A 16,856-nucleotide genomic window follows, 5' to 3' on the forward strand; every position below is an offset into this window, starting at 1 on the left:
GCCATATCTCTAAACAAGTAGGCCTGGAATGGATGAGAGGATAAGCTTAGCATTGGACAGTGAGAAAGCAAGAGGTATAGCTAGGAAGCAATGTATCCTCATGTTTTACCTGTATTAGCTTGAGTATCTAGCCTAAGTTCCTACAAGACTGGACAGTGACATAGGGACATCAACCAAATAAACTTGTTCACTGCCTGAATTGCTTTTGATTAAAGAATTTAATCAGAGCAACAAAGAAGAAAATAGAACATAATATGTGACATCAAATGTGCTTTTCTGGCTGTTATTTTGCTATCTAGACCAGGGATGCCACTGATTCATGGCAACATTCTTCTCAGCTTCTGAATGCTGGGGTTATGTTTCATGTAGTACTATCAACCATAAAAGTATGTGTTAGGCCAGAAGAGCTATGTTACTGCTTCTTGAAGAATTAGAATTCAAAGTGATTTGGCCAATGAGAGCTATATAACAGAGTCTGCAGACTTAGGTCATTAGGGTACACGTACTGTGTAATTCACAGAAGTGGGGAATAATTTGGGGTATTTAAAAAATACCTAACAAATGTGGAGAAATGGTAACTAAATTTAAGGCTTCTTAGGATTGCAAAAAGAGCTTAGTCAGCTTACTCAACACCATCTGAGCTACTGTGAATCATAGATGTTAAGTGATGGATCCTTGAAAATGGAATTTTAAATAAAAATGATTTAATGTTGGTATTTGTAAGTTGTAGCTATGGAGTTACACAGAAGGAGGGATTCCCTCCTGGCATCATGAGGAATCTTCACAGTAGAGGGATTATTCGCTAAAACATATATTCTATATTTTTATTAAAGTTTACAGTTTTCCCAGGTAACTGCCTATGCTAATGAGTGGTATTATAAGGTGTATGGATCTTAAGTTGCCAACTAGATGCTGGTTTTGAAGGCAGGACATTGCCCACCAGCAACAAATCCCCTTTAATATGGTCCAAATATCACAGACTGCACGTAACACAACAATCCTCCAGATATTACCCCTGGTACCATCACTGTTATAAAACTTTGGAAGAATACCTGCACATTACCACAGGGTGGGCTTGATTTAAAAGCCCACACAAGGCACTGCACACCACATAATAACACTCCTTATATCCTGCCCAGCAACATCAAGATGCACTCACGACCCTGGACTCTATACTAGTTCTCTCACCCAGCAGCATCTGTATTGGAGGGCAAGGAAGTCCCCAGGACCCAAATACTGACAATGCCCACCACCCAATAACACTGCTTTAATCCTGCTCAGCATCCACAGAATGAACTCACTACCTGGGATTCTACATTTGTTCTCCCAGACCGCATAATCTGTATTGGAGGCCAGAGTGTTCTTCAGGACACAAAGGGATACACTGCCTATCCCCTAGTAAAACCCTTTTATCCTGTTAAACATCCTCAAACTGTACCCACACCCTTGAGATCCCTATCGCTTACTTTTAGAAATGTTTATCGGTTTCAGAGACCAAGCAGTTTCAAAGAACGTCAAGTAATACAGTCTCTAAAGAACACCAAGCAGGACCAGGCAGCAAATCCTTCCCGTGGATACAAACTAGGTTCCCAACACCATAAACATCCAAGGAACCTCTGCAGCTTAGAAATTCCATTTGTTCACCAAAAATATTTCTCTGAATTAAGACAATTGTGGCTGGTGGTAGAGGAAATTTATAGCATTCTAATCAAGTATTTCTGAAGGATGAACATCATTTCCTCAATTCTACCAATTCTAAACTATCTATAGAACTGATCACACAAAACTGAATGTGTAATGCAACTTTGAGAATTTCTGCAAACCAGGCCTTCAATATTTTAATGTTTTCCTAATAAACACCAAAAGCAATGTCTGTGTGTTTACACATGACAAGGATGTTTTAAATGCCACATCTCCCATAGCCAGGCCTGCAAAACCTCCCTGTCCCCAGTGAATGAACACTCAGGAGAGGCTTACAGGAGAAGGGTCAATTATGGGGAAGTAGTTCTGTATATGTTTATCTTATTCATTGTTGAATAAAGTTCTGTTTGGCCAATGAAACTGCAAGTTAGACAGGACTAGGAGTCAAAGAGCATTCTGGGAAATGTAGTAGAAAAGTGGTGATCGAGGCAGGAAGTGACATAGCAAAGAGGGTCATATTTAAGCAAAGAGGAACAGGAAGTGTCACTTTTCCTCTCAGCACCATGTGAGCCACCAGCAAGAGAGGGTGCCAGTGGAAGGCATCCTGTATAAGATAATTCTTATAACATATATAGATTTATGATAATTGAGACTCACCAAGCAGCAAGTCTCTCTGTGCATTAATTGGGGCCCTAACTCAGGTGGGTGGCTGGCATAGAGTGCACACGTGGCGCTGGGGCTCGGTGCCTTTTGTCAGAAGGATCTATTGTAACAGGTCACTGCCCAGGTGAACACATGGACACACAGAATGAGGCTCATAATACATTCAATGCCGAACAGGTCTCACATTTCAGCTAACCAGCACTCACCATGGATGAATTATGGTAACTCAAATGGCTACTTATAGTGGCATTGTAGGAGAACTCTAGGAAAAAAAAACAGAATCTACCTCCCACTGGTGCTGCTGAATGTTAGGTTTGCCCAGTGTACCAAAAGAGCTAGCATTACCCAGATGTGCATATAGACAAAAGCAACTTCCCTACTACATGAGTAGGGATCAGATGAATAAGGCAACACAAGCTTTCAAAGCGCTGTACTTCCAACCTCGGGGCTGACAGGGCTGTAGACTGGGAAATTTGTATCTTATTATAATCTCTTCCAGTCCTGGATGGCAAGAAATATATTCTTAATGACCTGGAATCAATAGGAAATAGAAACAAATGAGATATAAGGGCAGTGATGCATTTAATGAAAATAAAATTTTGAAAGTGAAACAAATAATTGTTTTTAAAAAGATAAATATAATTTAAAAACCACAAGGCTTTGCATTCTTTAAGAAGAAGAAAACAGGGGCTGGAGAGATGGTTCAGGGGTTAACAGCACTGGCTGTTCTTCCAGAGGTCCTGAGTTCAATTCCCAGCAACCACATGGTGGTTCACAAACATCCCTTATGAGAACTCTCGCCCTCTTCTGGTGTGCAGATATACATGGAAGCAGAATGTTGTAAAAATAATAAAAAATAAAATCTTTTTAAAAAAGAGGAGTAGGACACTGAAAGTGTTTCTTAAAAAAAGAAGAAGAAAACAGACAGGTGTTCCTGGTCCATGACTTTAATACTAGCACTCAGGAGTGAGAGGCAGGTGGATCTCTGTGAGTTTGAGGCCAACCAGGTCCACTGTATGAGTTTCAGGACAGCCTGGAAAAGATATAGAGAAAACCTGTCTCAAGAGTCCAAAAGAAAAAAAAGGGAGAAAAAAAATTCCCTGGTAGAGGAAATGGAATGAATAATATATTATTTTACCATGCCACTATGTGCAAGGTTAGCTGCTAAGATCTGTGACACAACATACAGAGCTAAGGCTTATGGATATAACCATGAAAAGCAATATTAGATATATCTACATAGAAGAGCTTCCTTGTTGGAAAATCAATTTTCACTTGCTGAAGCCAACCTCCCCAAATTGTTTACCCAAATCTGGTCCACATTGACTCACATTACATGGATCAAAACATGCTGGGAAATTACAAACTCAGTTATTCTGTCAAAGTCAGTTTCTATTTCATAATGGCCACCCAAGCAGTTGTTTGTCTACCCTGTTTCACACTACAACATATACAATAAACTATTCCTCCTATTCTGCTCTGCAGGTAGAAGTCATGCTCCACACACAAATCCTTTTCCTGTTATTGAAACAGAAGCTGACTACATGACTGAATATTGTAATTTGAAAACTCACTGGTGGTTGAGTTTTTACAGAAATATGTTTTTGGCTTAATCATAAGGACAAGTCCATTGTCCTGGGGGGGTGGCTCAATGAAGTGGGATGAAGGCAACCTGATACAACATAAGAAAGTTTGTCTTAGAAACATTTTCTACAAGGCTGTAGGTCCTGCTCTTCTAGAATTAATATTGCTTTTAAGGGATCAATCATTCTAAGCCATTAAATGTTTAACAAATACAAATGTTTTTATTAACACCTTGTATCTAGTGGTGGTTAATGGTAAACGTGGAGTATGACAAAGATTTTGCATTCCACATAAGCTGTTGTAAATTAATAAAAGCAGTGCTTGAAAGAAAGATGCCATGTGCCAAGATTCAAGCAGAGGGGTTTATTTATTAGGGAAAAGGAGCATAAAAAGGGGAAAGGGAGGGGGGAGATCGGCATTCATATACAGGAACAGTAGGAGAGAGGAAAGAGGGGCAAAGGTGACATACATACTGACAGGGAGAGGAACATTCACAGAGAGGGAGACCAAGAGAGAGAGGGGGATTGGAGTTGGACAGGACCCTTTTAAAAGGGAACATAGTAAGTATACACAGGTGGCACTCTTAGTGGCCGCAGCTGAGGGCATATCATATCAGAATCCCAAGGAAATTCCAGTACAGATGGCTGAATACTAACAACTGTCATCCTTAACTCTCCTTTAGCTTTGGACTGAGGTTATGCTTTGGAAAATTTAAATAGGTATAGGAGAATTCAAGTCTAAACATTTGGGTTATGGAGATTTACAGAGCAAATCTATCTTGTAGATTATACATTATGATCTAAATATAAATGTATCATAATACATAAGTTAAGAGATGGAGTATAATGAATGCTGTAAAAGATTCATTTACGACATGACAGTACTATAATCCTCACCCATAAAACACAAATAAAAAAAAATAGGAAACATACCTATGCCCACTGTGAATGATGTTCTTAAATGAATAGCTATTATGAGCTGTTCTATCATCAGAATAAAGCTTTCTTTTCTCTGGGGAAGTTCCCTCAGAGGAAGGCCACATCTGCTCCATGAAGGACCAGAAAGAATTTGTTTTAACTATTCATGACACTGTTTGTCTCAAGGATATGACATTACTGTACAGAATTTCATTTTTAAGCTTTATTTCATGTATATGTTCATTTACCCACATTTCCACACGTTCAGTACTTGCAGCGTAGAGAAGAGGGAATCAGATGCCTTGTAACTGAACTTACAAAAGATGGTTAGCAACCATGGTTTCTAGCAATATAACCTGAGTAAGAAGCAACAAAACCTGGTGTTCTTAATGGCTAAGCTCATTCTCTGGCCATATTTTTACATAACACTTATTTTTGTACATTTTAAATATATTGTATCACTTTTCCCATTCCTTCCCAATTTATTCCCTTTTTAAGTCTTTTAACTAGGTGTGAATAAAGTATTCACAAATATATGAATAAAGTCTACTGTGTCCATTTCTGTTGGTTGTGTGCTATGGTATCAAAATTAAAAATGCAGTTTTGGATAGAAAATAGGGAGATGATTCCTGCCTGTTACTATTTGGAACAGTGATGTAGAAATAAGGTAACTGATAATCCTTGGGTGCAAACAGGTTTGGAAAGAAGGAAAGTTATATGCACAGCTAAATAGTATAACTAAGCCATATATTAAATTTTTTTCCAATCTCTAAATGCCTCCCCAAAACCACGTGTCATGTCTCTCCAGCAAAATGTTCAGAGAAGTCATAAATATTGCTTCAGTAGAGAGATTATTATCCGGAGGAATCAGTCTTTTCACACAATGAAATTTGCAGATAATTTAGAATTTCATGTTGTCTCCTCTTTCACTAGATATTACTCAAACAGATTGATATAAATGTCACTTAGAATAACCTTATTCCTATGTATCAGGCAGGTACCAGGGATTGCTGGTATGGACTGAGGAGCATTACAGTCCCTGTAGGGACTGAAGGGTATTGTCATTGACAACAACACGAGTTGCCAAAAATTGAAGAGTCGAAGAAGTGAAGTGGGCTGACCCATCACAGCTGAGTGGATACAAAATACAGTATATGCCAGCTTGTCCTCAGTTAAAACCGAAGAACCTTCTATGGTAATTGTTGCTCGAGCAATCAAAACCTAAGCTACCTCCCTAAAAATTCTTCCATTCTCCACACCAATTTGATAATACCATATGGACTAAGCCACAAAGTGATTTCAATCTCAGGGTCTCACCACAATTTGTATGTCATCTCTAGTCACTGTAGTTGTCCCAACCTGTGGAACAGCAAGATAGGACATGATATCCAGGGAGGGAAATGGGGACAAGTGATGAGAGAGAATGACTACAAGACAGGATTCTGATCAAGTGGCAAATTTTATTTTTTCCAGACTAGCTTATAGTCAGTAGTATGGGATAAAAGGGGGAGGGGTGAAGAGGTCAAGAGCCAGGTGTTAGTTTAAGCAGGATGTTAGAAAACCATAGAAAGAGGATGTTGGCAGGGTGAAATTTTCATGGGTGGTGGGGAGAGGCAGGGTTACCTACGTAAGTGGTAAAACCAGGGAGGGTTGCTTAGGTAAGTGGTGGGACATGGGAGGGTTGCTCAGGTAGTGGGCCTGTGTTTGGAATAAATGATTGACGTCTGGGTCATGTTGTTTCTTCTGGGTGCTCATGCTTCTGGAAGCCATTTATAATCAAAAGACAGTTCTATAACCATGTGGCCTGCCAAGTATTGGCTTGAAGGTTCATGCCAAGCTCTGTGGCACCCAACAAGTAACCAACATTTGGAGCTCCAAACTGAATGTTTGCAGGTATCAGGGGAGCAGAATATGAGCCCATTCAGACAAGTCAGACTTCAAGCCTGAAAGTTCCTAATTTCTCCTAACAGGAGGTATAAAATCAAGGAGGGGTACATCTCACATGTGGACTTCTGAGCTCACAATGATGCCTATTATCATATGGGAGATAAACTCACTCTTGTGGTTTTGGTTAGCCAACCATCTTTTTAAAACATTTATTGTCAGCTTCCATCATGATCATTTCCTTAGTACTTTTCCCTTATTTTTTTGAGATTTGGCCTTGGAAATTTCCATAATCACCAAGTATAAGTTAATTTCTGATGCAGTCAATTACTGTGCTGTGAAAAAGAATCACCACACTGGTTACTTTCCTATGGTTTCTATCCATTATGTGTCATTTTATGTATTTGAAGACTAATGTGGTGAGAAAAGACTTTACCACACTGACGACATTCATAGGGTTTCTCTCCAGTATGTGATCTTTTATGACTTTGAAGATGACTGTGCTGAGCAAAGGCTTTCCCACACTGATTAAATTCATAGGGTTTCTCTCCAGTATGTGTCCTTTTATGCCTTTGAAGAGTAATGTGCCGAGCAAAGGCTTTCCCACACTGATTACATTCATAGGGTCTCTCTCCAGTATGTAAGTTTTTATGCATTTGAAGAGCACTGTGCCAAGCAAAGGCTTTCCCACACTGATTACAATCATAGGGTTTCTCTCCAGTATGTATTCTTTTATGCATTTGAAGATTACTGTGATGAGAAAAGGCTTTCCCACACTGATTACATTCATAGGGTTTCTCTCCAGTATGTGTTCTTTTATGTATTTGAAGATTACTGTGATGAGAAAAGGCTTTACCACACTGATTACATTCATACGGTTTCTCTCCAGTATGTGTCCTTTTATGCCTTTGAAGAGTACTGTGCCGAGCAAAGGCTTTACCACACTGATTACATTCATAGGGTTTCTCTCCAGTATGTGTCCTTTTATGCCTTTGAAGTTGACTGTGCCGAGCAAAGGCTTTACCACACTGATTACATTCATAGGGTTTCTCCCCAGTATGTGTTCTTTTATGCCTTTGAAGAGTACTGTGCCAAGCAAAGGCTTTACCACACTGATTACATTCATAGGATTTCTCTCCAGTATGTGTTCTTTGATGACTTTGAAGATGACTGTGCCGAGCAAAGGCTTTACCACACTGATTACATTCATAGGGTTTCTCTCTAGTATGTGTCCTTTTATGCCTTTGAAGATGACTGTGCCGAGCAAAGGCTTTCCCGCACTGATTACATTCATAGGGTTTCTCTCCAGTATGTGTTCTTTTATGACTTTGAAGATGACTGTGATGAGAAAAGGCTTTCCCACACTGATTACATTCATAGGGTTTCTCTCCAGTATGTGTCATTTTATGCCTTTGAAGACGACTGTGATGATAAAAGGCTTTCCCACACTGACTACATTCATACGGTTTCTCACCAGTATGTATGTTTTTATGCATTTGAAGAGTACTGTGATGAGAAAAGGCTTTATCACATTGATTGCATTTGTAGGTTTTCTCCCCTGTATGTCTTCTTTGATGAATAAGAAGATAACTGTGATATGCAAAGGCTTTACCACATTGGTTACATTCATATGATTTTTCTCCAGTGTGTTTTGTTTCATGACTTTGGAAATAACTGTTATTTTCAAAGGCTTTATCACATTGTGTGTATACAGAAGAATTCTCTCTAATTTGCCTTCTTTCATGCCTGCCAGGAAAACAATAATGTAAATGCTTTAACATATTCAATAAAACGCTGAATCTTTTTACCTGAATGAATTAATATTACAAATCATTTCAGTTGTAAAGAAGAATCAGATATTATAGTTTTATCACTGTGCTTACATTCTTCTTTTCCCCTTCTTTAAGGGTTGCGAATATATAATCCGTTATTACATAGATCTCATTTTCAGAACCTTTTTTACAGGTGATTATTCACTTAATGAGGAAAACTAGAAAAATTCAGAAGTTTATCATCCTTTTTTTGTATTATTAACTTTTCCTTCTCTGTGAGTCATAATACATTTGCTAATGAACTACAACAAACAGAAATGTTTACACAGTCATAGAGTCATAGAGTCATAGGGCTTTTCTACAGAGTGAGCTTGGTGTATTATCAATGAAGATGGAAAACAAATTCCTGTTACACTTGAATCAAATTCAGCAAGTATGCTCAAAATGGGGACTACTACACGGCTTTTAAATATCCTGCAAGAGAGGTATATCATGTTCTACATATCTTTGCTGAAATGGCTTGTATCCTGACTAGTACATGATATTCTTAATAATGTAAAGATTACAAAAAAGAGGTTCCTCAGTTAATTCATTTTGACTTTCTGTTCCTTATAGATATATGTTATTCTGATTATACATTCCCTACAATAACTGCCCCTTGACTCTTGACAATAATTGCTCCTGTCACAGCAAGTACATGAGTAAAACCAACATTTTTATGGAGTATTTGCTTAATGGAAGTTTTGGAGACATCACTATCAATTCAATCTTTTCTATATCTTTAGTAATATAGGTAGTATGAAATAAGTGCATTTACGGTACTACAGCATAGCTTTCGTGGTGTAATGATTTAAGTGGCAGTTTCTCCCAATGCATTATTTCCTTTTCTTCTTTCTTAAAATATTGCCTTGCAAATGCAGTTAAACTACCTGAAATTGAATTCTATGTTCTTGTGAGAATTTAATAATCATCAATGCAAATTAAGCTGTGCTTAAATACACTGCTGTTTCTGTTTCAAACTTCAGAACATATTTCAATTTCTTCAGAGACACATTTCTGTGAGCTTGTAAATGAAAATTACCTGTCATGTCTTTTTGAACTTGCACAATGTTCTTCAATAATATTATCATCCCAAGAGTATCCTAAAATATAGGGGAAGAAAATGTATACAGTATTATTGAGAAATAATATAGGCAAATGTGCAAAAAATATGTTATTGTCCTCAGTGAGCTTTATAACTTTGATTTATTTATTACATTCTTTTTCTTTCTCAATCAAATTAAAGAAGAGCACCAATAACTAAGGAACAGTTGTCGTATTATTTTAAAATGGGAAGGAAAATATACTTTTACCTATATCATTGAGGTTCTCATAGGTCTCCAGCATCACATCTTTGTAGAGATTCTTCTGAGAAGTATCCAGCATAGTCCACTCTTCCCAAGTGAAGTCAATATGCACATCTTTATACTTCATGGCATTCTAAAATATCACATACACGTATGCAACATAAAGCAAAATACTGACCATATTGTAAATGTGTGTTTCTGTAGAACCTTATTTTAAAATGTGTTACTTTTATGCTATAGAAAATTTGCTTAATGAAGTAACTATGTGTTAATTTTTTTCTGATGTATTAGTTTAATTTTATGAAGCTGTTCTTCTTTGCCTGAATACAACAGCTGATATTGTGATGAAGAGGTTTTTATCCAATAGTGAGTCAGGAGAAAGGATAGGGTGTGGTATCAGGAAGAAAGTATACAAAGAAGGATAAATCTGGAAACAAGCAGGAAGGCTCAAGAAAAAGAAGAGTACAGGGCCAGCTACCCATCCACACAACATGTCATGAAGTAGGAAGCAAAGTAAGATACACATAAATGGAGAAAGGTAAAAGTCAAGAGGCGAAAGGTAGATTGGATCATTTAACTAGAGAAAAATTGGCTAAAAATGAGCCAAGTAAAGGACATGCATTATATAACATGCAACTGTGTATCAATTTGGGACCTGGGAGGTTCCCTCCCCAAAAGGTATAAAACTAAAGAGCTAAAGGAGTAAAACATTTAAGTAAATTTTACCCAACATGCTATATTTTAATGTTAGGCCTGAGGATGCTGAAAAATATTTCCTTAATGAATTTTTCCCTACTGTTTACCTTTGAACAGCCAGTACACTAAGTAGCAAAGATAACCTCAGTCAAAATGATTGCCAGAGCATAATCATGTGAATGCTAGAGCTCTAGGAATGTTGTGTGTTGTTGTTCTCCATCTATATATGACTATGCTGTTAGTTTTAGACTTTGCTCCCATGAAATCCTAAGAGGGCATTGACATCTGTTAAGGCATGATGAAGATCCATGTGTGGCTTAGCAATCTAAAGTTAGCTTTGCCAGTAAAAAGGCTAAAAGACAAACAGTTATATTGCTCCAGATGTAAATAGAATTGAAAGAGCGATTGTAGAAATAGAAGAGTCTATATACTTTACAAATGCCTTAACTTTAAAACAGTAAAATATCTTTGTCAAATGAGAATCAAAACTGCTTTGGAGGAGCAATTCTGCTTTTGTTTCCACAGAAAACAAGAGGCAATGTATTTACTCCAGGTTGACATAGATATTGTTATAGCAAGTGAGACCACTTGAAGTTGACAGGCCATATATATTAACTAAAAATACTGTTGCTCATCGCAGGAATTAAACTTAATCTCAAATTCTCTCTCTGACCCCTTAAGGATGCCTTCAGCAGGAGATATCTGGAGATATATCTCCCACATTCCCAAATTTTGGTTGGTGGGAGTCTTTTGATTATTTGATGGGTCATGGATAACTTATATTTAGGAAATATAGGAATCATAAAATAAAAGGGTAGATTATTGAATCTAATATAACTTAAAAACAATTAGTAATTTCAAATGTTTTGTATATTAATAGAAATTTATGTTAATTTCTCTTACAACACACTGTAGATATGCTTGTACTCTTGCTTAAAAAATCTTTGTGTAGTGATACAAATTTTTGTATATTGATACAAATTTAAGTTTCGCTATTAAAATGTATTTATGTTTCCACTCATAGTTTTTGAGTGCAAAAATCAATGGCTAATTTTATTTGAGCTTTTCATAAATAAAGATAATTGAGGTTATCTCTGAGGAAAATTTCTATTCCAGTCTCAATTGCAACAAAGTAATGATTTCTAAATTTCCTGTTTTTCAAACAATAATGACCTTAACAATAATGGCTACTGTATTACTTATGACCCTAGATACATGAAATTAGGAGTCATGATGTCGTGCTACTACTACAGTAAAATATTAATGGAGGAGGCCATCCTATTGGATGCTTCTATAATTTTTCACTGGAAATATTTTGTGATATGTGTATTTCCAATACTCACTGAAGAAAATCTCAACTACACAGGCTTTTGTGGATTTCTTGTATATGATCGGAACTCGTTCAATGAACTGCTTGTTAACATATTTGTGTATGTTAATTACAGTTCTAGTACCCTCTTCAAAGATAGCAGAATTTGCAAGTCAAACCAGAATTTTGAAGAGTATGTGTTTGTTCATTTTTATTATTATTGATAACATTGATTATAGAGGGTATATAAATAACATTCATAAAGCTATATGATAGTTTTAAATAATGTTGCATGTTTATATCATTTTTCTGAAGTTAGACACTGCATTAAAAATTACCCACTCAGTTGATGTACATAGAAGGGTTAACTAACTCTTACCCCTTAATTTTATGTCTTAAACATTTATTTATTTATCTGTGTTTATGCATGCACATGCGTGCATATGTGTGTTTGTGTGTGTGTGGGGTGTGTGTGTGTGTGTGTGTGTGTGTGTGTGTGTGTTTGTTTATGTGAGTGTGTGTAGATCAGATGTCAACTCTCAGGTGTCAATTTGCTTTCACCCCCCAACATAGGTCCTAAAGATTCAAAGTAAGGTAGGAAGACATGGGAGCAACTACCTTCATCCATTCAGCCATGTCACTCACTTTTTAATATTAGCTAGGTAAAAGGGTTAAATTTAACAAGATAGAAGTCACAGATCACACCACTGGTTCTCAGACCTTAACAACCTACAATCCAAACCACCAGAGAAGCTAGGGAACAAGGAGAATCCGAAGAGAGATATACATGTACTCAAAGAGAAGGGGAAAGGGACAAGATCTCCTGAACTAAATGGGACCGTGAGGGGAGGGGAGAAAGAGTTAGTAAAATGAAAAGGGAAGAAGAGGACGGAACAGGAGGACTAGAGGGAGCAAGAAGATTGAAACAAGGGAAGAATATAGGAGAGAAAGAAAAAATATCCCATAATAGATGGAGCCATTTTACATTTAAAGAGAAATCTGGCACTAGAAAAATGTCCAGTGATCTACAAGGATAAAACCAAATAACACTGTAAGCAATAGTCAAGAATTTACCTTAAATGGCCTTCTATGATAATGAGATCAATGACTGACTTATTCATCATCCTGGAGCCTTCGAGTAGCTGATGGAAGCAGAAGCAGACACCTAAAGCTAAACACTGAGCTACACTCCTGGAATCTAATTTCTGATAGGGAGCAATGATGAGCAAATGGGTCAAGACCAGACAAGATATATCCACAGAAACAGCTGAGCTGAACAAGGGGGGGGCCTCATGGACCACAGACTACTAGCAGGGAAACCAGTATAGGACTGATCCAGGCTGTAGTGGATTAGAATTTGTACCTAGTGTACAAATGGAATTTAGGAGCCCATTCCACATAAAGCAACCCTCTGTCAGCTGAGAGACATGGGGATGGTTCTAGGCCATCCTCCAAATGATCACTTGTGGAAGGCCTCACCTTCCCTGAGGAGCAGAACGGGGATGGAGGAGGTTGGGAAAGAAACTGTGATTGACATGTAAAACAAACTATTTTCTAATTTAAATTTAAAAAGAAAGAAATGCTCCCCATTTTCATGGCCTATGGCACATAACATGGAATCTGTCTAATCTACCTACACAGCACCATGCACACTTGAGAAAAATCTACACATCAGAAACTCCTTTTCTCCCCTGGAAATAACACTGAATCACATCATTGTGGTTAGTTGCACCACCAAGTAAAAAGCATTCAAATCATTTATTTGTGAAGGACAATTCACATCACCATTTTTCTACAAATTCCTAAATACTTTGCAATATTTTAATACAAACCTGACAATGGAATGCAATATTCAGAATTTCTAGAAACCAGACATTCAGTTCTAAACTGTCTTCCCAATACAAACAGAAGAACTGCCCATATGTGAATACTGCACAGTGATACTTCAAGAATTATATCACCCATACCTGGGCTGCAATCTCCTCTTAGCCAGTAAATACATACTGGGAGGCATGGATGACAAAAGCCATTGCCCAGGCCAACATATGTACCAACAGAACTACACACTGTCTCATGTTCTGTTCAACTTCCAACAGAATTGAAAGTTTAATGGGTGACGGTGATGGTGGTGGCACACACCTTTAATATCAGCAGCTGTGATGCAGATGCAGTAAGATCTCTGTGAATTCAAGATCAGACTGCTCTATATGGTGAGTCCCAGTAGGCCATGACCATTAAACAGGGAAATGCTATCTTGAAAAACAAGCAGTCAATAAATAAATAATTAATTAAATGATAGCTCAACAGACCTGCTCTGATCACCATTCACCCACCATGGTATAGTTCATCATCTTTCCTATGACTCATTTCAGCAAAGGCCGAAGAAACCATGGAAGAAGCCACAAATTACCCAGACACTAGTACTCCTGACTGCTAACACTTGCCCCCTAAAAACACACACTGGAAAGGGCCATGCTGCTAGGACTCCTATTAGAGGCTTCCCTATTGGATCTTCAGAGAGCAAATGACTCAGACAGCACACTCCTTACAGATCTGCCCTTACTGGAGTGTAGGCAGAGTCCTAGTCTAAAGAGTTTGTATTTTAGTAGCAACTCCTCTTCTCTCGTAGAACACATCCAAAGCACAGGGTCCTTTGTGGGCACATTTCATTACACACTCAATGACCTGTGAAGGAAACCGATTGATTGCCTCAGAGCTGGGAAACTCTGAGACCATATACATGTTACATCCACACAGTAACTGTTGTCTCTGTATAACTGAGTTAAAGAAAAGCAGGCCACAGATTAGAAAACAATGGAATATAGATAGAGCTTGGAGGCAGAAAATGCAAGGTGAACATGATGCATTTACAATCTCAAAAATTATTTTGAAAACTTGAAATAGGCTTTAAGACCCTGAGTTTCAGAGATTAGAGACGTGCATTATAGCAGATGAAAGTTTCTCATACCTTTCCTCTAATGATAAACACCATAAATTAGAAAGATTCCAGTCCTTAGAAGTAGATACTAGTAGTTAAGTAAAATAGAATCACACAGCCAGGGTATTCCTTAAGTACACCATTGACCTGAAACAACAGGTCACTCTTCAGGGACAGTGTCCTGAGTTGAAGGTCATGGGGATATGAAAGAGAGAACAAGTAGAAGGTACCAAATATAAATGCTAAGTTTGGGAGGTATTGCAGAGTATATGCCCCAGACTATCTAAGCTTCTTGAGAAGAATAGCATCCTGTAGACTATATAAATGTGGTGGGGGATAGAAATATATGGGAGAATCATAGGAAGTCATCAAAGTATCATATAATTGGAGAAATACAGGTAGAAACTAGTCAAACAGTGCCACACAAGTGAACAGAGTATCACAAGAACATTACTTACTTCAGACACAGTGCCCTTAGGACAGACAACAATAGCTCCATATGCTTGGAAGTGTTTGCTTCTCAGGATTTGAAGCAACACTTCCAACAGTTCCTGACCCCAGACCATTACCAGCGCTCCCAAACATACTGCAGATTTTAGAGAAGGACCTCTGGTTATTTTCAAAACATCAGGCCCCAGTGAAAGCTCCCAAGCCCTAAATCCCAAGCTGTTACTGAGTCCTCCCAGCCTGAGGTCTTAGATTAAAGCCTTGCTTAATGAGGTGAGATCTTAACACAACTGTGCTATATTTTCAAATAATTGTCACCTGTTCTCACATTTTCCCCCTGAAAAATTTAAGTTTATTCTCAAGAAAATAATAAAAACTTAGAATTTTTATGACACCAGGATTTGAGATTTTTGTAATCCTGTAATGCCTCCATGAGCAGCTTTCAGAGGCTTGTTGTTGAAATGGGGATGGGACACCTTGCTTGTTATACTTCAGGGGTGGCTTCCTTTTAACAGTTTGTAGACAAATGTCTAGAAAATTCTGGTGGAGAAATGTGTATCTTAGCATCCAAAATAGGCTGGTTAGCATGTGCTGAACTTTTGGGTGTTTCAGATACAGTCTTGCTCAGCTCAATTCTATTTAGGGAGACATACTATTTCCTAAGCATTGGTAAATCATTTGTATCACCAATTCTACTCTTTTACATTAAGGCATCACGGGGGAATGGTACCGAACACATGAGATGCCTCGGGATAACCTGCACACAATTAACTATAGATGTGTATTACATGTAAATGTTGAATACAAAGTGTTGAATTTTAAGATAATAATGGAAAAATAGGCCAGACTTAGGAAACCTGCTTTCCATATATGCATCAATATTGTTGAAGTTGACTAGAAATGAGCTCCCAAACACAGACAGCTCCCTGCTCCCAATTTTCTGATCAGATGAAGACCACAGAACAAAGTTATTGAGAAGCCTCCCTCTAGGTGAAATAATTCACAGAGACTGGATGGCATTTCACAAACAGGGAATCTGGTTGCAGTTTCCCAGACAGATACAGGGAGAAACCACCACACTATCTGCCACACCTCACTATCTGCTCCTCCCCATATACAAACAATATCCCGTAGCTCACCATCGCTGGTTTCCCAGATCACTGAAGCTCATCACAGCTCCCTGGAGCAACTGCACCACAGCACAGAAAACCACTGTTTCGTGTTCAAAGTCAAGCCTGAAGGTGGATGACAGGAAGAGCCCTGCACCTCTTCTGACCGGCAGGTCATATGGAGGGCCTGATTGGAAAGTGAGTCTTGAGTGACAAAAATACCTCCCACAGGGTTAGAGTGTGCTTAAAGACACAGTATTGTGGTTCCTGGCCGTACCACACACACAAGAAAAAAATCTTTTCTAGATCTGCAATGATATGCATTTCAATATCACTGCCCCTGGCTCAGATTGCAAACCCTGCTATTTTCCTGGTCTGCATAGGAACATCCCCTTGTACTCCTGGATACAACTGACAAGTTTCTACACAGCTATAAAACTATGCGAGGAGGCAGGGATCCAAATCAAAACAAATTAGAAAAATGTCATGTGGGAGATGAAGTGTGGGGACAGATTGGAGGCTTGTGATCCACAGCCTCCCTTTGCTCCCT

At 38.1% G+C, this 16,856-nt stretch overlaps 1 protein-coding gene across 1 annotated transcript in view; it reads right to left on the reverse strand.

Moving 5' to 3' along the window:
* Positions 1-5,990: 5,990 nt before the first annotated feature.
* The window catches only part of LOC113838931 (zinc finger protein 431-like), a 37,314-nt gene continuing 26,448 nt past the window's right edge, over positions 5,991-16,856 (reverse strand). Inside the window, exons 2-5 of the mRNA XM_035453647.1 lie at positions 9,814-9,940; positions 9,543-9,603; positions 8,424-8,435; positions 5,991-8,255 (exon numbers count right to left, since the gene is read on the reverse strand). Coding sequence (XP_035309538.1) covers positions 7,067-8,255; positions 8,424-8,435; positions 9,543-9,603; positions 9,814-9,940 — 1,389 coding nt within the window. The 3' untranslated portion in view covers positions 5,991-7,066. The remainder of the gene's footprint in view (positions 8,256-8,423; positions 8,436-9,542; positions 9,604-9,813; positions 9,941-16,856) is intronic.

Source organism: Cricetulus griseus, unplaced genomic scaffold (assembly GCF_003668045.3).
Source record: "Cricetulus griseus strain 17A/GY unplaced genomic scaffold, alternate assembly CriGri-PICRH-1.0 unplaced_scaffold_1, whole genome shotgun sequence".
NCBI classification, from domain to species: domain Eukaryota; kingdom Metazoa; phylum Chordata; class Mammalia; order Rodentia; family Cricetidae; genus Cricetulus; species Cricetulus griseus.